The 23359-nt window shown below is 46.2% G+C and overlaps 1 protein-coding gene across 3 annotated transcripts in view; it reads right to left on the bottom strand.

Annotated features, from left to right (window-relative positions):
- Positions 1–17999: 17999 nt before the first annotated feature.
- The window catches only part of txnrd2.2 (thioredoxin reductase 2, tandem duplicate 2), a 154756-nt gene continuing 149396 nt past the window's right edge, over positions 18000–23359 (bottom strand). For all 3 annotated transcript variants that reach the window (XM_072472671.1, XM_072472768.1, XM_072472864.1), the window contains 2 exons: positions 22108–22277; positions 18000–18956 (listed from right to left, as the gene is read on the bottom strand). In XM_072472671.1, coding sequence (XP_072328772.1) covers positions 18833–18956; positions 22108–22277 — 294 coding nt within the window. In that variant the 3' untranslated portion in view covers positions 18000–18832. The remainder of the gene's footprint in view (positions 18957–22107; positions 22278–23359) is intronic.

Raw genomic sequence — 23359 nt, 5'->3', positions numbered from 1 at the left:
CAGCCTGGTCCTGCCGGCGGGTACTCGTCGTGAAGGCTTGGGGGACGACCGGTTGGGGGGGGGGGGTTCCGTTCCCGGGGGGGGAGGGGGGGGGAGGGGGGGGGAGAGGGGGGCTCCGTTCCCGGGGGGGGGGGGGGGGGGGAGAGGGGGGCTCCGTTCCCGGGGGGGGGGGCCTCCAGAGTGGCCTGGTACGCGGTCGGGACCAACCGATCGGCGGGCCGGCCTCTCTGTCGGCGGGCCTCCTTTCTTCCGCCGGCGAGCCTGGATCTATCCGCCATGTTTGTGCGGGGCGGCCTGGGGGAGGACGGCCACCACACATGCGCTGGTTGGCGCCGGCCCAACTGCGCACGCGCGGGACCCAAGGTGCCGCGTCTTTTACGCGGCGTCGGGTCCCTGACGCTGCGCCGAGGCCCCGCCCCCATAAATCGCAGAACGCCCCTGCTAGCCCCACGGAGGGGGGAGAATAGGGGTCTGGAAACTGGTGCCGACGCCGGAGTAAAACACTCCGGTCTTTACTCCGGCGTCGGCACTTAGACTCCCGTTGGGAGAATCCCGCCCCTGGACTCGGCACCACCCGAGCTCCTAGCACCGTGGACATTGCCTTCGCAAACCCCTGCCAAAACCCTCGGAGCTTCGGGCATGTCCAGAACATGTGGACATGATTTGCTGGGGTTCCCGCACCTCACACACCTGTCCTCTACCCCGAAAAGCTTGCCCATCCTCGCTGCCATCATATGTGCCCGGTGGACCACCTTAAATTGTATTTGGCTAAGCCTGGCACACGAAGAGGAGGAATCGACCCTGCTTAGGGCATCCGCCCATAGACCTGCCTCTTACTCTCCACCTAGCTCGTCCTCCCACTTGCCCTTAAGCTCCTCCACCGGGGTTTCCTCCGCCCCCAACAGCTCCTGGTAGATATCCGACATTTTCCCCTCCCCCACCCAGGTACCGGACACAACCCGATCATGTATCCCCCGTGGCGGCAGCAGCGGAATACAGGCACACATTAATACACACAATAAACACGGGTAACCACAAGCACAGTTTATTTCTCTACTCTCCCTGCCAGTGGTCTAACTCAGGCCTGATGCCATCTGGTGACATTTGGTTCCCTGCTCAAGGACAAGAGCTTAAACGCCAAGGGCAAGATCGTAACCCATTCAAAACCCAGATTTGGGCGGAGTTAAAATGGGCCCCCGAGTGATGCAGGCAAATCGACTGAGGTAATTGTGTGGGGAAGGAGGCCTCATCACAGCTGAGCTTAGTCCTCTTACCCAGTGTCCACACACCGACCAAACACACACACACAAATGTACACAGACATGCAGTTTCCAGCTCGAGTCAGGGATGGGTTCTTGGACGATTACTGGGGTACTGCAAACTTCGCAGTGACTGTTACTCAGGGGAAAACAATGCAATCAGATGGCAAAGCTTCAGGTTCTACATTACAATATTACAATCCCATTTTCTTCAATCCTTCAACTGCAACAATCGGCCTCAACCAAGCCTGTCCACAGAGTAAACAGGCCGGAGTCAGTGACAAGTGAGAAACATATCAAGGAGCTCGTACAGCACGATGAGCTGCTTTTTGTGGTTTCTCAAAGCTACCTGAACTCCAAGGTAAGTTATATCCGTCAAACCTGCCACAACATGCAGCCGTTGCTTTGATACAGGTGAAATCCCCAGTCGGGTGGTTTGTTGAGGATTCGATCAATTCACTTTTGTTTTGGGAGTTTGAGGGATTAGGAAGGGGTGTGGTGAGGGGCTGTTGTTTTGGTGTGGGGGTGGGGGGGGGCTGCGGTCTTGCACGTCGGTGTTCTGAATCACAGAATTCAAACTGAAGTGGTGTTGCCCTGTCTGGTTTGAACTTCGCCGATACCAGATTCTATTTCACGAGCTTGTGAGGACAGCAGATCCTGCATGTATTAGATTTGAAATAAAAAACAGCAGATGTCTGGCACTGAGTTTAACTTTAGTAATTCAACCTCCCAGTCCTTCCAGCATTCCTAAACCGCACAGTATTCACTCCGGCAGCTTGAGGTGTTACCAGAAAACTCGATTGAGCTCCTGTCAGTCGTATATCACTCCGTACTTAATAACATATTTAAAATGCAATCTTATTCGACCAAAGGCATTTTTGCACTGCAATAAAATAAAAGACTTGCAGTTATATATTTCACAACTTGAGGATGTTCCCAAAGTGATTTCCAACCAATGAAGCATTTTTGAGTTTTGTCACTGTTGCTGGAAGCACAGCAGCTAATTTGTGTAATTTCTATAAATGACCTGGAGGAGGGCGTAGAAGGATGGGTGAGTAAATTTGCAGATGACACTAAAGTCGGTGGCGTTGTGGACTGAGCGGAAGGAGGTTACAAGTTACAGAGAGGGACATAGATAAGCTGCAGCGCTGGGCTGAGAGGTGGCAAATGGAGTTTAATGCAGAAAAGTGTGAGGTGATTCATTTTGGAAGGAATAACAGGAAGGCAGAGTACTGGGCTAATGGTAAGATTCTTGGCAGTGTGGATGAGCAGAGAGATCTCGGTGTCCATGTACATAGATCCCTGAAAGTTGCCACCCAGGTTGATGGGGTTGTTAAGAAGGCGTACAGTGTGTTAGCTTTTATTGGTAGAGGGATTGAGTTTCGGAGCCATGAGGTCATGTTGCAGCTGTACAAAACTCTGGTGTGGCCGCATTTGGAGTATTGCGTGCAATTCTGGTCGCCGCGTTATAGGAAGGATGTGGAAGCATTGGAAAGGGTGCAGAAGAGATTTACCAGAATGTTGCCTGGTATGGAGGGAAGATCTTATGAGGAAAGGCTGAGGGACTTGAGGCTGTTTTCGTTAGAGAGAAGGTGGTTAAGATGTGATTTAATTGAGGCATACAAGATGATCAGAGGATTGGATAGGGTGGACAGTGAGAGCCTTCTTCCTCGGAAGGTGATGTCTAACACGAGGGGACATAGCTTTAAATTGAGGGGAGATAGATATAAGACAGATGTCAGAGGTAGGTTCTTTACTCAGAGAGTAGTAAGGGCGTGGAATGCCCTGCCTGCAACATTAGTGGACTCGCCAACACTAAGGGCATTTAAATGGTCATTGGATAGACATATGGGTGATAAGGGAATAGTGTAGATGGGCTTTAGAGTGGTTTCACAGGTTGGCGCAACATTGAGGGCCGAAGGGCCTGTACTGCGCTGTAATGTTCTATGTTCTAAGCGCCCACAAACAGCAACTGGATAATGTCCAGATCGTGTTTTTAGTGATGTTGGGGGACACATACTGGTCATGGCACCAGGGGGATTCCCACTGATCTTATTTGAAATAATGTCGTGGGATCATTGATGGGCAGCACGGTAGCACAGTGGTTAGCACTGTTGCTTCACAGCTCCAGGGCCCCAGATTCGATTCCCGGCTTGGGTCACTGTCTGTGCGGAGTCTGCACGTTCTAACCGTGTCTGCGTGGGGTTCCTCCGGGAGCTCCGGTTTCTTCCCACAGTCCAAAGATGTGGTAAGGTGAATTGGACATTCTGAATTCTCCCTCTGTGTACCCGAACAGGTGCTGGAATGTGGCGACTAGGGGATTTTCACAGTAACCTCATTGCGGTGTTAATGTAAGCCTACTTGTGACAATAAAGGTTATTATAATTCTTATTATGTCTTTTATGCAGGCGCAGGAATCAGTTCGAAGGCAAGTGGTCCGCTGGGTCTGCTGGCCTCCTTCACAAGAGGATGTGAGTCCAGGAGGAATGTTGACTTGGCGCAGCCGCAAAGATCCTTGGTGAGACTGCACCTGGGATATTGTGCTATAGTTTTGGTCCCCCTTTGTAAGGAAGGATGTACTTGTAGGGAGTGCAATGGGGGATAACTGACTAATCGTTGGGATGGTGGGTCTGTCTTTTGAGGAGAGAGTGAGGAAAGCTGGACGGTATTCTCGAGAATTTCAAAGCATGAGAGGTGGGGCTGAAAGGTTGAGATAGATGATCAGCAATGTTCTAATTGAACGGCAGAGCAGGCTCGATGGGCCGAATGGCCTATCCCTGTTCCTGCATTCCTGTGTCCACTTGAGAGAGGGCAGATGGAGCCTTGGTTTAACGTCTCCTTCTAAAAGGCAGCATTTCCAACATGCAGCACTCCAATAATGTTGTGCTCAAGTGTCAGCCAAGGCCTTTGTGTTTAGGTCTCTGGAGTGGGATTATGAACCCTCAACCTTCTGACTTCGAGGCAATACCGTTACATGGAACATAAACCATACAGTGCAGAAGGAGGCTATTCGGCCCATCGAGTCTGCACCCACCCACTTAAGCCCTCACTTCCATCCTATCCCCATAATCCAATAACCCCTCCTAACCTTTTTGGTCACTCAGGGCAATTTATCACGGCCAATCCACCTAACCTGCACGTCTTTGGACTGTGGGAGGAAACCAGAGCACCCGGAGGAAACCCACGCACACACGGGGAGAACGTGCAGACTCCGCACAGACAGTGACCCAGCGGGGAATCGAACCTGGCGCTGTGAAGCCACAGTGCTAGCCACTTGTGCTACGTGCTGAGCCACAGCTGGCACAATAAGCCTTATTATATAAAAGAAAAACTTGCATTTATTTAGCCTCACTGACAATGTCAGGATGTCTCAAAATGCTTTGTTTTAAAATGTGGTCACTGTTGTAATGTAGCAAACATAGCAGAACATCAGTGCATAGCTGTGATGAATGATAACTGTACCTTTAATGCCATGATCCCTTTAAGACCGGGTTTGGAACCCTGGGGGACTCCGCCTCCGGCTCCGCCACCCCCAGGGAGCCATATATAAGGTAATGTTCAGTGGGCAACGTGCAGTGAGCACACATCTCAGCAGCTGTCTGGTTCTCTGGTAATTAAAGCCTTTGTATTACCAACCATCTCTCTCGAGTCGTAATTGAGGGTATCTCAATAGCGGGATCCCACACACACGACTGTGATGAATGACTAGATGATCTGCTTTAAGATATTGGTTAAATGTTAAGGAGTGACTGTAGCACACAAAGACTCCCGAGAGACGAATAGAGGTGAAGTCGATGAGGCTTTATTAAGCGTGACTCGTTCCCCGCAGTTCAGCAACAGACTGGATCTGCGGGGAGAATTCCTGGTTCTTATACTCCGCCTTCAGGGCGGAGCTAGAGATCAACAGCCAACCAGGACCCGGGATCTGTCAGCCAATGACATCACGGCTTCACAGTCCCACATGACCCCTAATGCATACTACCACAGTGACCAACTCTCCCCCACAAGTAGGAACTTCCCCACGGTTTCCCACATCAAAATCTTTCATACCCTTTAAATCCTCTATCAGGTCATCCTTCGGCCTCCTTTTTTCTAAATAAAGAAGCCCCCAGACTGTTCAACCTTTCCACACGGGGACAGTTCCCTTTACCTGTCTTGGTCACAGTCAGATTGGCGAGTTTTCATCATAAGCCAGCCCTGTGCGTGTGAATGGATTGTGTGCAATGGACCATCAGAAGGGTCTATGTAAGGGGAGCAGTTCTGAGAGTAATGGCTTCAGAGAGGCAAGGCAGCAAAATAAAAAGCTCTGCAAACAGCAATTTGCTTTAATATTGAGTTATTTTCTGGAATTCAATGCTGAAAAGATCTGAGGGGGTCAAAGGTTGCAAAATGCTGTTCAGTCACACAACCCCCTTCAACACTTAAAGGAATTAGGTTGACAACTTAGTCACGAGAATCTCCATGAGTAATTTTTTTTTTGCTCAAAAGGCTGATTTAAGCTCTTCACCCAGGCACCACTTCCCACTTCCTCCAGCCCCCCCCCCCCCCCCCCTGACCTTCTACCCCCTAAATCATGGCATTTTGTCTCAATGGCCTCTACAGTATGACGCAGACACACAGTAACCAAACGTAGCATTTGCACTCAGTTAATCCTGGTTTGGGGGTATTTTGGGGGACGGGCCTATAACTGGCTTCACTTTCAGTCTAGGAGTGGTGGGGGGGGGGGGGTGAGGTGGAACAGGCCAAGGTGGGAGGAAGAGGCTGAGGGAGCAGGAGGAGGCAGCAATTTCAGGGCCTGTCCCTCCAGGTCCACCGCGATACTTACTATATCGAAATGATTCCCACTTACCTGTCGATGAGAGCTGCTGAAGTATCCCCAAGTGATGCACTATCAATTACGACGAGAATAGAGTAGAGAGTAATCGAGGCTTTATTAAGCAGAGATGTGTAGCCTCCTGCAGCTGCTGCTGAAATGGCTGCAGCTCGGTGAGCACACACATTTATACTCCGCCTACTGGGCGGAGCCAGCAGGGATCTACCCCCGTACCTGTAGTACAGGAACCTTACCGTATTACATCTTGTATGTGATATATACAACAGTGGTGACTGCCACATTGGTAAATCCATCACCTGCCCTGCTTGTAGGAAAGAACTTTCGAAAAAAGATTCCTCAATGCGTGTTATTACTCAAAGATTCCTCAACGCGTTTAATTTACACAGTAGACAAGCCTAACGCGTGTTTTAGGCATCACCGAGGACATACACAAACTTAACAGTCAGACCCAAATCTGCAAAGATTGGTTGCAGTCTGGCCCACTACTAATTTGGTCAATATTATACCCATTATATCGTATAAGTAGGCATACCGATTTCTATTTCTAAACGTCTTCCTCTACCATCCTCAGGGATAAAAATTCAACAGTTGCTAATATCTCTGTGAACCTCAATACTCCTTCTCAACAGATATTGATCTATTTAATGGTGTTAGTTGGCACGAATCAAACACCTTCTCTGCGAATCTGTTCCACATTCTGCACTAACCTGTGCAAATAAGCTCTTCTAACCTCCAAACGTGCTTGCGGCTTGTGCGTTCTGTTCTTGTGTTCCCCAGTCTTCTGTTCGTTGGCCAAGTTAAATATTTTGCTTACTTTGACCTTAAATATATCTGTCAGTAAAGTAAGTGTAGCTTTACAACATGTGTGATTTGATTAGATCAATTACTTTTTACTCAAGTCTGACTAATACTGGGGATACTTATGTAAGGCTGTGTGGTGGAAGGATTTGTGAGGTGATTAATAATTTGACATAGATTCCCTTTTTTTCCAAACGTCTTTACACGTCAGCTAATAGATTACCTAATAGAATTTTCATAGAATTTACGGTGCAGGAGGCGGCCATTCGGCCCATTGAGTCTGCACCGGCTCTTGGAAAGAGCACCCTACCCAAGCCCACACCCCCACCCTATCCCCATAACCCAGTAACCCCACCCAACACTAAGGGCAATTTAGCATGGCCAATTCACCTAACCTGCACATCTTTGGACTGTGGGAGGAAACCGGAGCACCCGGAGGAAACCCACGCACACACGGGGAGAATGTGCAGACTCCGCACAGACAGTGACCCAAGCCGGGAATCGAACCTGGGACCCTGGAGATGTGAAGCAATTGTGCTATCCACAATGCTACCGTGCTGCCCACTAATACTCTGGGGTGGTACAGTTTTATGTGAATTCACCCCCCCCCCCCCCCCCAGATTCAGAGCTGGAACGTCGATCTATTATCTCTGTATATTCAGATATTAACCTGCGCTGCCATAATCCCCAGGGTTATAGGCCAAGTGCTGGGAAAATGGGATTAGTGTAGTCAGATCTTTGTTGAACAGTGTCAACACGCTGGGCCGAATGGCCTCCTTCTGGGCTGTAAACGTCTGTGAATCAGGACAGGCAAGAATGGCCTGGAACACTGCAGGCCGCTGAACCAAAGGCTGGCTCTACTTGAAGAATACAATGAGGTGGTATATAAGTTCAAGTCCACCCTTCTTCAACGAGTCCTGGCTTCTACCACTCTTCCTGACAGCCCTCCCTGGCTGTGCGTCAAACTCTGTGCAAGGAAGGGGAATTGGGAGGTGTCTTCAAAATTAATTCTTGGGAGGTGGGCTGTCGCCGGGAAGGGAGTACCAGAAGTACGGTCCATCATTGCTGGGGATGTACCTTCACCACACAGACCACAGCCATTCAAGGAAGTAGCTCGCGATCATCAGCTTGCCAAGAGGCGTTGCCAGCGATATCGCAAGACTGAATCCTATTTCTATCCTGAGATTTCTCCTCATACAGTGATGTACCTGAAGTTATTATTCTGGGTTTAACTTCTCTTGTCCCCTTTTATTGCTCCATAAGAAACCCCCGGTGGCATCTCTTCAAGCCTGACGACACAAACTCTTCAGGTTGCAGTGCCAGCCTTGCTGCCACAAGGTGGCACTACAGTGGCCAGTTCGCGAACAACATTGTTCGCTCTGAAAAAGACAAAGTAACTATCCCGGAGTTTTTGAAAACTTTATTATGTGGATAATTCAGGAGATTTTATTTAAGCACCAGGCAATGTTTGCGGGTATATATATATATATATATGTATAAAATCACTCATGCGATTCAAAGAACTGCCTTGTTGCAACTTATATTTCAATGCTTTTCTTTGGAAACTGACAAAAGGCAAAAGGAAACTGCATTAAACCTTGTGCAGGAATATCTGTAATGTTTTTAAAATGAGTAATGATTTTGTCATCTAAAGACTATTCAAGGACCACAAAAACATATTATTTCAAACCCAGAAAAAGGATTTGAACTGTTACTTTTGAACGTTCCATTATTTTGATATTTAAATCTCTTTCAAGTAGAACTGTAGGTGAGACGGATTTATGTAACAGATATGTATTTTATTTCAATTAGCAACGCCTGCCTGTGTTGCCAATCGAAAAGTCCCATATGGAGAGAAGGAAGGTGACTGAATTCTAGGCTAAGTGTAATCTGTAAAGGTCTGGCAGAAAGCTGCGCGCGCAGCTTGTAACAATAATAATAATCTTAATTAGTGTCACAAGTAGACTTACATTAACACCGCAATTAAGTTACTGTGGAAACCTCCAGTCGTCACATTCCGGCACCTGATCGGGTGCACGGAGGGAGAATTCAGAACGTCCAATTCGCCTAACAGCACGTCTTTCGGGAGGAAACCGGAGGAGACCCACGCAGACACGGGGAGAACGTGCAGACGCCGCACAGACAGTGACCCAAGCCGGGAATCGAACCTGGGACCCTGGCGCTGTGAAGTAACAGTGCTAACCACTGTGCTGTCGTGCCTCTAGCGCAGCATCTACTGGCCTCAGGAATAGTACAACATCTGAAAACTTAACAGAGGGCAGATAAGAAATTGAGGAAAAAATTGGATGCTTATTTTTTGACAGCAGGAACAAAAATAGATGAACGTAAAGACATAATTAATGAATGTTGGCTGGCGACGGGTGGATAGGAACGGATTTCAAAACTCCTCCATGGGCTCAATCCCTACTTCACCACTCCAAGATCTCTATTTTTATCATTCCAGCTTCTTGACCATCCCTAATTTGTATCTCTCCACCATTGGTGGAGTACCTTCAGCTGCCACGGTCTTAAGCTTTCCCGAAGTTGTTTTCCTAAACATCATGTGGAGACGCCGGCGTTGGACTGGGGTGGGAGCAGTAAGAAGTCTTACAACACCAGGAAAGTCCAACAGATTTGTTTGGAATCACAAACTTTCAGAGCACTGCTCCTTCACTCACCTGGTGAAGGAGCTGAGCTCCGAAAGCTAGTGATTCGAAACAAACCTGTTGGACTTTAACCTGGTGTTGTAAGACTTCGTACTGTTCCTAAACATCTACACCTCTGCCCACTTCTTTTCGGCTTTAACCAAGTCAGGCAGGAGAAACGTTTATGGCAAGGCGATAAGGACAATGTCTAAGGGTCCTCCAGGTACAAAATGGGGAATCCATAAGGATCCCGCGAGCCATGAGAAATGGGACATCACTGCTAGCAACAGAATGGAAGAACAGGATAAAGCCATTCAGCCCGTCGGGCCTGCTCCGCCATTTAGTATGATAATTGCTGATTGGACACTTCAATGCCTTTTACACACACTATCCCTATTCTCCTTTACGTTATTGCTAATCAGACATCTGATCAATCTCTACAGACTCAATGACTGATACTTCAGACATCAGCCAAATTGCGGAATGATGCTCAAGGATGAAGTGAGGCCGTTATCTCTTTCACTGCCAGGCAAACAGGTTTCCTCGATTTCCTTTGCTTTCCCAACCTCTGAAATTTCCTTCCTAAATCTCTCTGTCTCTAACTTTCCCCGCTCCTTTCAGATACTCCTGAAAACCTACCTCCTGAATCAAGCTTTTCGTCACTCATACCAAATCGTGTCAATTTCCGTCAACACAGAAAGAGGTCACGGCGACACGGTGGCGCAGTGGTTAGCACTGTTGCCTCACACCGCTGAGGTCCCAGGTTTGATCCTGGCCCCAGGTCACTGTCCGTGTGGAGTTTGCACGTTCTCCCCATGTCTGCATGGGTGTCACCGCACAACCCAAAAATGTGCCTGGTAGGTGGACTGGCCATGCTAAATTGTCCCTTAATTGGAAAAGAATTGGGCATTCTAAATTTTTATTCTTTTTTAAATGCAGAAAGAGGTCATTTGTTTAATTACACCAGGACTACTTTATATCAGATCTTGTGAATTGCTTTCCAACATGCAAAACCAGTTTTGAAATATGGTAAGATGCATTTGAGACATGACGGGGGCAATTCTCCAATATTGGGCGCAAGAGTTTGCGCTGTCGTGAATGCCGTCGTGTTTCACGATGGCGCGAACCGGGCCCAGTTACGTACGATTCTGGCCCCCATAGGCCAAATGGGCGCTGCGCCAACCCGCGCATGCGTGGGGGACTTCTTTTGCGCGCCGGCCCCGACCAACATGGGGTCGGTTTTCAGGGGCCGGCCGGACCAGGATGTAGTCCCGGGGGGGGGGGGGGAGAAGAGGCCGGCCCACCAATCGGTGGGCCCCGATCGCGGACCAGACCCCATCGGAGGTCCCCCCCTGGTGAAGGAGCCCCCCCCCCGACTGTTCCCGCGGAGTTCCCGCCAGCAGTGACCAGGGGTGAACGGCACCGGCGGGACTCTGCCGTATCGGGCTCGGAGAATCACCCCCCGACATGTCAAGTGTACTATACTTGGAAGAAAAATATAAATAAATGATCTTTTTACTGTCACAAGTAGGCTTACATTAACACCAAATATGACTTTGAACCTATGATTCCCAAGACTCCACCAGGAGTGGTTCTCTCTTCTCTGGCTGTTGTCTGGCATAGACTAAATGATAAGAGATTGATAATTGATCATTAGTCAACAGCGCCATTATCACTGCATCACGTGACTTCTGAGGATGGTACAAGGTGAGCTAAGATCCTACATCTTGGATCTTGAATGAGCCCATTGCCCTTTCAGGATGAGGCACTCTTCACTCCAGTTTGCCTTCACATATTGTACATATCTATATTCCTCATAGAAGGAAAATATTTCTAAACTTTTAAGCCCATGTAACAATAGCGATTACAAGTTGTTAGTTGTGAAGTGTTTTTGGATGTCCCGAGAACAGCAAAGGCCTGAATGGAATTCCTTCCAAATGTTGGCAGGCCAAGAATCTTTGCATGCAGAGCTCAGAAGAATGCCAGGAGAGGCATGAAGAGGTCCTCCAGGATTGAGTAGAGAGCACAAATTAGTCTTAAATAGAATTTTAATTGGTTGTGATTAGGTGCAATAGAAAAATCGTATGTAGTTTACGAAATGTGATCGACATAATCCCATGTACAAATTACATTGTTCAGCAGGTACTGTAGCAGCAAATTCGAGCAATGCCGTACAACGATGAGGCTGATGCAGACTTCTCATTTTCCACAATGCTGAATTACCAACGTCGGGCTTCTTGCTGTGGGGAAGTGTTGAGTGAAGGGAAATTCATTGCCAATCCACCTCCAGAAAATGCCCGCTGAAAATGTAAGCAGATTATAACTGCTGGACTGCATCCAACTATTACATTAGTTCTCCTCACTCAAGATTACAGGAATTTAAACTTTGCATAACTTCAACCTACTGAAATTAGGCGTTCTTGGCAATAATGGATTAAAATTGGCCTGTTACATTTCAAAATCAATAGAATTTACAGTGCAGAAGGCCATTTGGCCCATCAAGTCTGCACCGCCCCTTGAAAAGAGCACCTTACTTAAGCCTGCGCCTCAACCCTATCCCCGTAATCCAACCTAAACGTTTGGACACTAAGGTGAAATTTAGCATGGCCAATCCACCTAACATGCACATCTTTGGACTGTAGGAGGAAACTGGAGCACCCAGAGGAAACCCACGCAGACACGGGGAGAACGTGCAAACTCCACACTGTCAATCGAGGCCGAAATTGAACCCTGGAGCTGTGAGGTCGCAGTGCTAACCACTGAGCCACCGTGCAATTGTTAACAAAAGGTATTAGGGAACACGGTCTCATTGGACGAGTGGAACAGGCTTGAGGAGCTCATGAACCTATTCCTGCTCATGTGTTCCTAAAACAAAAGGGCAGCAGAAATGTGATCATCTGCCCATTACTGCCGTCAATGTCGAGTGTGGCTCAGCGTTTGCATTCTGGATTGTGAGACAGAGAATTTTAGATTCAAGACTCACTCCAGAGACTAGTACACAACATCTAGGCTGAAAATCCAGTGCAGCATGGAAGGAGTGCTGCCCTGTTAAAAGTGCTATCTTTCAAATGAGAAGTTATACTAAGGTCTCAGGTGGATGTAATCTTTCGAATGACTTACGAACCGTGTTCAATTGAATACACCCGTAGAGAACATCTTCAACTGAACAGGACTGAGTTTACACTCAATCATCAAATTCTCAGACGTGACATATGTTCGATATTCAAGCAGCACACCGATGTGTTTGCATTTTGGTTTTGAAATTCTGGCCCAGTGCTGTGGGTTTAAGGAGCTATCTTTTGTGGAGTGTCTTGCCTTTCTTGTTGGCCTACTTAGGGGCTGAATTTTGAACTGGGAAAGAGATGCCCGCAGACATTTAGAGCAATTCGGCCTCGGCGAGTTTTGGTGTAAATTTCAGTGTGTAATCGACTTTCTGTGATGGGTAATTAGTAACATAACTGCTAGTGCCCACTTTCCCTTCTGATAGAACGATCAGGCTAAGTAAACAGCTGATATGTATCCCCTCCTGCAGGCTGTGCATATCATCATCATCTTTCCCATCAGTTACGATTGATGGATCTCCTAAACCAAAAGGGACATCAATGGTGCAGCTGAATTGAATTCATATTCGCATTGACTGTGTGTCTTAAAGTAAATGTTTACTCCATTATTTAAATAGGGCAAACTGGTTTCAGAATTTCTTTAAAAAGCTGAGCAGAAAGTATCAGCTGACTTTTGATCTACACTAATTCTGACAAAAAGGCACATTCGGCTTTTATTAGACAAGTGCTGTTGAGATAAGGACTTGTTATTGGAGATGAAACAACAAGAACTCCACACATGTAGAATGTAAGCAAGGAATGAATGTTTTTGTTGGTTTCCACAGCTGAAGCAGGCACTGTGGGAAGTAGCATTTCAAAGGAAGGCATTAATGAAAGGTTTGGAGCTTTCTGCTACAGGACCCGCGGTATTCTGGTCATGGGAATGAGGAGGATAGTTAACGGACTGAGGAGATGTGAAGAGTGACACAGTGAACAGCAGCAATAGGCAATCTGTGGGAGGTCAGAGTAATGTGCCATTAGCCCAGTCTGGAGGGAAGTGTTGACGAGCTTGCCACGGTTCAGCTTTCGCTGATACGCGCCAATTTGCTTCTGAAGAATTAACCATGTTTTCATCGTGCTAATGTCGTTACAATATTAAGCTGGCAACTCCCATGCTACTTAAAAGGGCTGTCAATTTGTTCTTGGTTATGCTTTGATGATGAAAGTCTCAGGGGATTATATATGTGTATATACATAAAGGCTGCATGCGTGGAACAAAACAAAGTGTTCAGACGATTTATGTAAAAATGAACTAATCAAACTGTCAAAAAGAGGCAATTCTGCTCAAGGTCAAAATCGTACTGGACCAAATACAAAAATAAAATGAACGCGTTTAAATTAACCATACCAGCTAATTTACAAAACAGTAAATAGCTTTATTAAATGAAATGGGTGTTAAAACTTTCGCCAACTTTGAATAAGGAATGCTCATTGATCCTTTTCACAATTGAGTGACGCTGGGGTATTTTGGTCTCTTTATGAAACAATCGCATCAATCCCTGGTTTGCTCAGGTTTTTTTTTTAAATTTCCGTTGACTGTATAAAATATTTAAACATCTCAGACGCAGGGCAGCACAGCGGTTAGCACTGCTGCCTACAACGCTGAGAACCCGTGTTCGATCCCGGCCCCGGGTCACTGTCCCTGTGGAATTTGCACATTCTTCCCGGGTCCACATGGGTCTCCCAAAGATGTGCAGGGTAGGTGAATTGGCCACGCTAAATTGCCCCTTAACTGGGGAAAAAAAGAATTGGATCCTCTAAACGCAGCATTACACCCAAGAGGTTGGTCTCAATGTGTCACAAATGTTCTACAGAGTTCATCAGTCAGCGACACTCATGAACTTGGTGTTGCCGAAGTTTATACCAGAATATTTCTCAGTACACTCGTGATCTGCTGCAAGGGGAGCAGGGAGAGAAGGAACATAGGGAAACTAACAAAAAAAAAGGGGCAAAACAAGCTACTGGACTTAAAAAAATACAGGTTACTTAGCACATCCAGTGATGCTGCAGCGAGATGGTGAAATCGAGATTCTCCTTTTTCAACTCAACAAAAGCTCTGGGGACAGCCATTCACTGCTTCATTCCCCTTGGCGATGCCGTGACCAATCAGAGCCAACCTGCCTGGTTCGGCTTTGAACAAAAGCTTGGCAGTTAATGGTTCCTTGCTGCGTTCGCTATGCCTCTACCAGAGTCCACTTGCCACCCAATCAGCACTCTCTTCCCATGCAGTATAAATTGTTGTTCCCTTTACTGTTGGTCATGTTGCAATCTGCTCTGACAGCATGTCTCTTTTTCCAGCAATAAAATGTAAAAAATATGGAAGAACCAAAATCTTTGCATTGTGGGGTTAACTGAGTTTATAAATTGGGGTGGGAATCTAATCAAAGGTGTTTAAAACAATTAAGGGATTTGATCAGGTGGATACAGAGGAATAATTTCTAGTGGGGGAAATCCAGAACAAGAAGATAGGGCCTGAATCCAAAACAGGTGTTTGGGCAGTATGAAAACACTAGCAGCACAGAAGGGAGTTTATAAATGGGCCATAGTTTGAATCGTGATCTCCAGAGATGGTAAAATTTGCCAACTCTAATTGAGCACATTTCGATTGACCTTGGTTAAGACCACAGCGACTGCATTCCACATTAATGGAGTGTGTCTTCACACAGATAGATTCTAGTCAGACAAGGGAATAGATTCTTGTTAGGCAGGGGAAATCATGACAGGCTCGAGACACCGATTGGCCCACTTCTGTTCCTATTTTGTACGTTCACACACATTGAAAGGAAACTGCCGTGGCAATCCTACTTGTTGCCGGCCGACAGTCCCGGGACATTGGTGATAACGACGTACATGACTAAGTCAACAAGGACCATCCCGGGGCTTTGCCTGACAGAGGCAGTGGCAAGGATGCAGGAAACAACAGGCTTTAAAGGGGAACTACTCACACAAAAACCACAATTAGTGCAAAAAGCTCCAAAATAAAGCTTTTGCAAGAGGAATGTGACTTAATTAGTGACAGCGGTTTCCTTCAGAATAAACAGGGAACACTGTCTCTGACTTTGTTTGGTTTATGGCAGTCACACAGACTTACATAACTGGATTGTTTACAGAGCTCCGCTCGGATTTAACCAGCAGTCAGGTTGTATTTCACATGCAGTTTGTTAAGACTGACTCTCCTACGCTGCCTTTTTTTGACAAGGGCACTGTAAATTCTGCACAAGGGCCGCATTGTCTAATAATATAAATGTGTTAACACTGTAAATTACAGTCCTCCTCTTTTCTTCCTTAGAGAATCAACTACAAGGCGCTATTTGGTCTATAAAAGACCTTGAGCCATGTCAGACGCAGGTGGTGAATCCAATTTTCTCTTTGCCTCTTTAAACTTCAGCAAATATTAAGGCATGAGCTCACGGCTAACCAGCAGTAGGTTTGAAATTGAATGCTCAGTTATAGTGGCAATGGTGTCAAGAGAAAGTCATGGAAATGACAACACAAATAGTGGTCCGTAACGCATTGCAACAATGCAAGCTCTTCACAGGGACTCCTCAGCAATACTCCATCTAATTTCCCTTCACCGTGCATGACTGGCTGGTTGCACTGTGTGATCCCTTTAAGATGACCGTGCGTACAAGCATGGAAATGAAAATCGCTTATTGTCACAAGTAGGCTTCAATGAAGTTACTGTGAAAAGCCCCTAGTCGCCACATTCCGGCGCCTGTTCGGGGAGGCTGGTACAGGAATTGAACCGTGCTGCTGGCCTGCCTTGGTCTGCTTTAAAAGCCAGCGATTTAGCAGAGTGTGCTAAACTAGCCCGGGTCGTAAAGGGGCTGCTGCTTGTGCTCAGCACTTTGCCAGCCCGCTGCGGAACAGCGCACCTGCTGTTTTTAAGCCTTCCAACAACAATTATAATACTAAGGAATGGGACTCCACATTTTTAAATGTTAATTTTCAGTGCCCGAGAGGTTGACTTGCAATTAAGCTCCTCTTGCTATTAAATTTCACTTACACATGACATGGGCCAGCTCTGGATATTGGTGTGTTTAGTAGGTCGGTACCAATGCGTCCCAGCTTTCCCTGGTCTAGTGAAGGTTACGAGGAAGAAGGGAAACTTGGACAGCAGCTTCCTGATATCCATTTTAGCTGTGCCTACATGGAGACCATAGATTATTGTCCAATTAACTCCCTATTAGTGGTAAGCGCTGTTAACCGCTCTGCAAATCCTATGACAAGATCCAAGCAGTTATCTTAAGCTAAACTTTAAAAAAAATATGTTCAATGCAGTTCGCTTTGTGCACGTTGAACTTTTCAGTGAAAATCTACAAGGAAATGGAAGATGGCATGAAATATTCCTTCAAGAACCTGCATTAAACTGATTTCAGAAAAGCGGTCTCCTGAAGTTAGCTGTTGGATGTTGACAAGGGGCTTGACATGAGACTGGTTACAGCAGGAGGAGATCTGCAGAGAACAAGTACAAGGGCAGCATGGTAGCATGATGGTTAGCACTGTTAATTCACAGCGCCAGGGTCCCAGGTTCGATTCTTGACTGGGTCACTGTCTGTGCGGAATCTGCACGCTCTCCCCGTGTCTGCGCGGGTTTCCTCCGGGTGCTCCGGTTTCATCCCACAAAGCCCCGAAAGATGTACTGTTAGGTGAATTGGACATTCTGAATTCTCCCTCTGTGTACCCGAACAGGCACCGGAATGTGGCGACTAGAGTATTTTCACAGTAACTTCATTGCAAAATAAGCCTACTTGTGACAATAAAGATTACTATTAAAAGATTATTATATTATTAAGTCAGTGGAGAACATAGAACAGTACAGCACAGTACAGGCCCTTCGGCCCACGATGTTGTGCCGACCATTTATCCTAATCTAAGGTCAACCTAACCTATACCCCTTCAATTTACTGCTGTCCATAAAATCAGTACTTTATCTAAGCCCCACTTCATGAATCCAGCAATGGCCAGAAATTCTCAGTCCGCTGATGCGCGGATCTGACGGTCAGAGAGTAGGTGATGAAAGCTCACTCAGGCCTAAGTGTTATTCCTCTTGTATGAAGGCCGCAACTTTTCTTTTTGGCCAATGACCTGTAATTTTACAAACAATTTGTGCCATACTCAAAATGAGCTTTGGAAAATGTTGAAAACTATTTCAGATGGGATGGTGGGTCAATATGATTTTACTCAGAGAGCCAGCAGTTGTTCAAGGGGGGGGGGGGGGGGGAGGGGGTGGTGAAGAAATTCCTCCTCATCTCGGTTTTAAAGGATCGTCCCTTTAGTCTCTACTACAAGTACAGCGATGGAATATAACACACAATAGATTTACCTTTCCCCTAACAGTTCAAAATAACAAATACGAGACCACATTGAAATATTACTTTATTTAAACTTTCAATTATATATTTTTTTAATGCCAATCAGCATCATCAGACCAATTTCTCCCACAATATGGGTTTATAAACAAGTCATCATGAACTGGCACATATGCAGCCTGACTATAGTTCTTGTTCACATGATACGACATTTATGGTGCAAAATGCATATCTGTTAACGGCAACAGGCAAACCACTTTTACTTCTTTCCCAGTAATCCCTGAACAGCACACCAAAATCTCTGCCTTGCGAACCGGAAATCTTTGCCAGTTCAAGATAAAAATGCATATTCAACAATTTCTGAAAAATGTTCTCAGCTATGGTGTAGAATTGAAGGACATGCACATTTCTGATAAAGCAATCACACAGGGTCCCTAAGCTTTAAAACAAATGCATCTTGCAACCCACAGTTTTGCAATACTGGTTACAAATGATTCCCATTCTAGATAATAAAGCAACAATATTCCTCACACCCAGCTTTATAATCAATCAGACATCCCCCTCTGCTGGCTGATTTAGGAATTGTATTCTTTCATGATAGAACTCACCCAATTACCCCCTCCCCCCCCCCCCCCTTAAGGACGGCATCAAAAACTAAGGTACAATCAGATTGCGTAACTTGAAAAAGAAATTGAAAGGCAGCATGTTAACTTCCATTCATTTACTTAATTGAACATTAATTCTTTTTGCAAAGGTCACTGAATGAAACTAGGTCAAACTTTAATAGATGGTAAAGTCTTGAGCTACAGCTTAAAACATGGATCTTTCTCCGGTGCTGTCGAGTTTTGTGGTGTGCCAGCTGATTCAGGGATGACGTTTAACCTCAGCAGGCTGTGACTGTTGGATCCAGACCCGAGCGCTTGGTGATGTGCAACTTATTCACGTCCTCTGCACAAGTTGGATGGATACCCACGGTAGATGCTAGCTGAGAATACGTAGCATTGCACCTGGGAAATAATGCAAGTTTAATCGGAATGAAATAGATATTTATTAATAGACGGAGGGATTGAGAGAGACGGACATGCAATGACATTACAGTAAATAAACAGGGTCTTCTGCTCCATGCCTGTGCTGCTGTTTTTGCTCGACACATGCATCCTCCTGTTTTACTTCAGCTCACCCCATCAACTGTCCTTAATTCTTTCGCTCTCATGTACATATCGACCATCGCCCTCACACAATTGCCTCAACTGCTCTCTGCGGTAGCAAGTTCCAGCAGCAAAGGATCTCCCAAGTTCCATACATTTACTGGTGACTATTTCATATTTATGGCTCCTGGTTTTTGCCTCATCCTAAATGCAACATCTCCTCCTCTACATTTACCCACTAAAGTGGGCACAGGCTTGCAAACAGCTCTGGAAAACAAGTTCTGGAAAATGGCAGCAAGGTTGGTTGGGACTTACGCGCACATCAAATTATTGCCAAAATGTTGATCTAGTTTAAATAAATGCAGCCAAAGCATTTGTGTTCTCCACCCCTCCCAAAACGATACTTTTCAAATGAAGCAACAAACTAGTCATTACAGGGAGCACCACAAACATGTAATTTACCAATGACTCATGAGGAAGCAGATGACTGTGATCATTATACAATAAGGTGGTGCTGGAATCGCACGAGCTGTAATGTGCGGCATGCATCACAGCTCTCCATTTGAAAGATAAGTTGTTCCTTTTGGTTTTGCTGCTGCTGCTTCTGATACTGTGCAGATTTAAGCTGATATAGGAGACTGTTAAATAAGTTAAGAGCTCATGGTGTTCAGGGTAAGATACTGGCATGGATAGAGGATTGGCTGACTGGCAGAGAGTGGGGATAAAGGGGTATTTTTCAGGATGGCAGCCGGTGACTAGTGGTGTGCCTCAGGGGTCTGTGCTGGGACCACAACTTTTCTCAATATACATTAATGAAGAAGGTACTGAAGGCCCTGTTGCTAAGTTTGCAGACGATACAAAGATCAATAGAGGGACAGGTAGAATTGAGGAAGCAAGGGAGCTGCAGAAGGATTTGGACAAGCTAGGAGATGGGCAATGAAGTGGCAAATGAAATACAATGTGGAAAAGTGTGAGGTTGTGCACTTTGGAAGGAGGAATTTAGACATAGACTATTTTCTAAATGGGAAATGTTTCGGAAAGGGACTTGGGAGTCCTTGTTCACGATTCTCTTAAGATTAACGTGCAGGTTCAGTCGGCAGTTAAGAAGGCAAATGCAATGTTAGCATTCATGTCAAGAAGACTAGAGTACAGGACCAGGGATGTATTTCTGAGGCTGTATAAGGCTCTGGTCAGACCCCATTTGGAGTATTGTGAGCAGTTTTGGACCCCATATCTAAGGGAGGATGTGCTGGCCTTGGAAAGGGTCCAGAGGAGGTTCACAAGAATGATCCGTGGAAGGAAGAATTTGTCGTATGAGGAACGTTTGAGGACTCTGGGTCTGTACTCGTTGGAGTTTAGAAGGGTGAGAGGGGATCTTATTGAAACTTACACGATACTGCGAGGCCTGGATAGAATGGAGGTGGAGAGGATGTTTCCACTTGTGGGAAAAACTAGAACCAGGGGGCACAATCTCAGACTAAAGGGACGATCCTTTAAAACAGAGATGAGGAGGAATTTCTTCAGCCAGAGGGTGCTGGATCTGTGGAACTCTTTGCCGCAGAAGGCTGTGGAGGCCAATTCACTGAGTGTCTTTAAGACAGAGATAGATATGTTCTTAATTAATAAGGGGATCAGGGGATATGGGGAGGAGGCAGGAGAATGGGGATGAGAAAATATCAGCCATGATTGAATGGCGGAGCAGACTCGATGGGCCGAGTGGCCTAATTCTGCTCCTATGTCCAGAGGTTGGTGAGAGCCTGCGAGAGTTAAATGCAGGCAGCATGTGGTCCAAACACAAACCCTTTGGAGAAGGTGGGAGGAAAAACAAACTAGTTTGGATGTGGCAGGTACCAGCAGAAAAGACCATTTTGCTCTCTTACCAAACCCCCCTCTCCAAAGGCTCGGTAAAAGGTCCAAAACTTCACCCACACACATTCTTCTTCCCTCCGTTGTACTTTCCAAGTTCTGTTTTGTTTTTTGTGCCCCAACAAATTCATTTCAAGCACCTTGAGTTCACTTTCAATGTCTTACCCACTCTGCCGAGCCATCCCCATGCACAATGCCAACACTGCGTTCCCTCTCGCTGCTGCTGGTCCATTATTAGAGGCGACCTGCAGCCACAACACCTTCTCCTTCCATGCCGCCCACATTGCCATCTACCTCCCCTGATTTAAAACAAATCTGCAAAGTTTTTTCACTGCCTTGGTTTGATCCCGATTGGCCCCCACCAGTTCTCCCATCTTGGAGAGGGAGAGCACCGCAGAAATGAGATATATTGTATCAATGATAGCGAAAAGTTGCTTTGGCAGATAGTACTGGAGGTTCTCATTGTCCCAAGTACAATCTCTTCAGCACTGAAACTGAACTCGGCTGATTTCAAAGCATCATTGCAGTCCGGTATATTACAGTAAGGCAGCATTGCAGTCCGGCGGCCTTGCAGTCCGGCGGCATTGCAGTCCGGTATATTACAGTAAGGCAGCATTGCAGACCGGCGGCATTGCAGTCCGGCGGCATTGCAGTCCGGTATATTACAGTAAGGCAGCATTGCAGTCCGGCGGCCTTGCAGTCCGGCGGCATTGCAGTCCGGTATATTACAGTAAGGCAGCATTGCAGTCCGGCGGCATTGCAGTCCGGTATATTACAGTAAGGCAGCATTGCAGTCCGGCGGCCTTGCAGTCCGGCGGCATTGCAGTCCGGTATATTACAGTAAGGCAGCATTGCAGTCCGGCGGCATTGCAGTCCGGTATATTACAGTAAGGCAGCATTGCAGTCCGGCGGCCTTGCAGTCCGGCGGCCTTGCAGTCCGGTATCATTACAGTAAGGCAGCAATACAATACGGCAGCATTGCTGTTACATAAAAAAAATTAAAATTGTACACACCAGATGGACAGAATTCCGAAATATGTCACTACTGATTGGAAGTACAAGGGAAGTATTCCATCATCTCGTTAGAAATTATTACAAAGCTACTTTTAACATAAATAAAAACCAAAATTCTGAATAATCTTACTTTATTCCCAGTGCAAATCCTTGAATGATCTCTCCGGCATTTGGTCCAATGAAGTGAAGCCCAAGAATACGCTGGTCACCTTCACGGAAGCAAACCAACTTGACATAGCACTGGCTGGCATCCCGTTCAGCTACTGCAAACTCCAGTGGCTTGTAATATGCATGATAAACCTAAAGAAAGAGGTCAAAATAATAGGGAGATACAATGAAACGATTCTTCTAAGTAAGTCTATGTGTGAGCGATAAATGCACAGGCAGGTGTGTATACCTATATGTGCATTATAAATATATTAATGTGTATACATACAGATATGTATGTACAATATATGTTATATATATGAAATGAAAAATGAAAATGAAAATTGCTTATTGTCACAAGTAGGCTTCAAATGAAGTTACAGTGAAAAGCCCCTAGTCGCCACATTCCGGCGCCTGTTCGGGGAGGCTGGTGCGGGAATTGAACCGTGCTGCTGGCCTGCCTTGGTCTGCTTTCAAAGCCAGTGATTTAGCCCTGTGCTAAACCAGCCCCTTATGTGTACCAGCCCCATATATGTGTACTCGTCCAGGCATACATAGTGATCTCCTGTGGTGAGGTACATGGGACCAATTGCTGTATTCAGCGGAAGCAGCACGAGCGATACAAGGTGTAAAGGAGGAATACAGTCGCCGTTTTACAGTGTTTATTCTAATCATTCCATTACAGATTCTTATGCTCATATTTATAATGTGATTTGTCCACGTAAACTTGTCACACTCCTGCCAATGATCTTGACTGCAGGGCCTCTACCAGTGCAAGGGTGCGATTATAACACAACAAGTTTACATCAGCAGTTTCTATTATGAATGTGGACGCAGAAACTTACAATGGAAAAAGCTCATCGGCATTTCCTTTGGACTTTGTAGCAAAAAGCTCATTGCATTGCAAGCAAGGAGTCAGGACCATGGGTGGTTTTTATGTCTCAGTCACCATTTTAAAACTACACAGTCTGTCCTTATTTTTATATTACCATTACAAACCTGTGTCATAGAATTTACAGTGCAGAAGGAGGCCATTCGGCCCATTAAGTCTGCACCGGCTGTTGGAAAGAGCACCCTACCCAAGCCTCCACCTCCACCCTATCCCCATAACCCAGTAACCCCCACCCAACACTAAGGGCAATTTTGGACACTGAGGGGTAATTTATCACGGCCAATCCACCTAACCTGCACATCTTTGGACTGTGGGAGGAAACCCATGCAGACACGGGGAGAAC

This window comes from Scyliorhinus torazame, chromosome 1 (genome assembly GCF_047496885.1).
Source record: "Scyliorhinus torazame isolate Kashiwa2021f chromosome 1, sScyTor2.1, whole genome shotgun sequence".
Taxonomy (NCBI): Eukaryota; Metazoa; Chordata; class Chondrichthyes; order Carcharhiniformes; family Scyliorhinidae; genus Scyliorhinus; species Scyliorhinus torazame.
The sequence above is the reverse complement of the archived record's forward strand: the minus strand, read 5'-3'. Positions and strand labels throughout refer to the sequence as shown.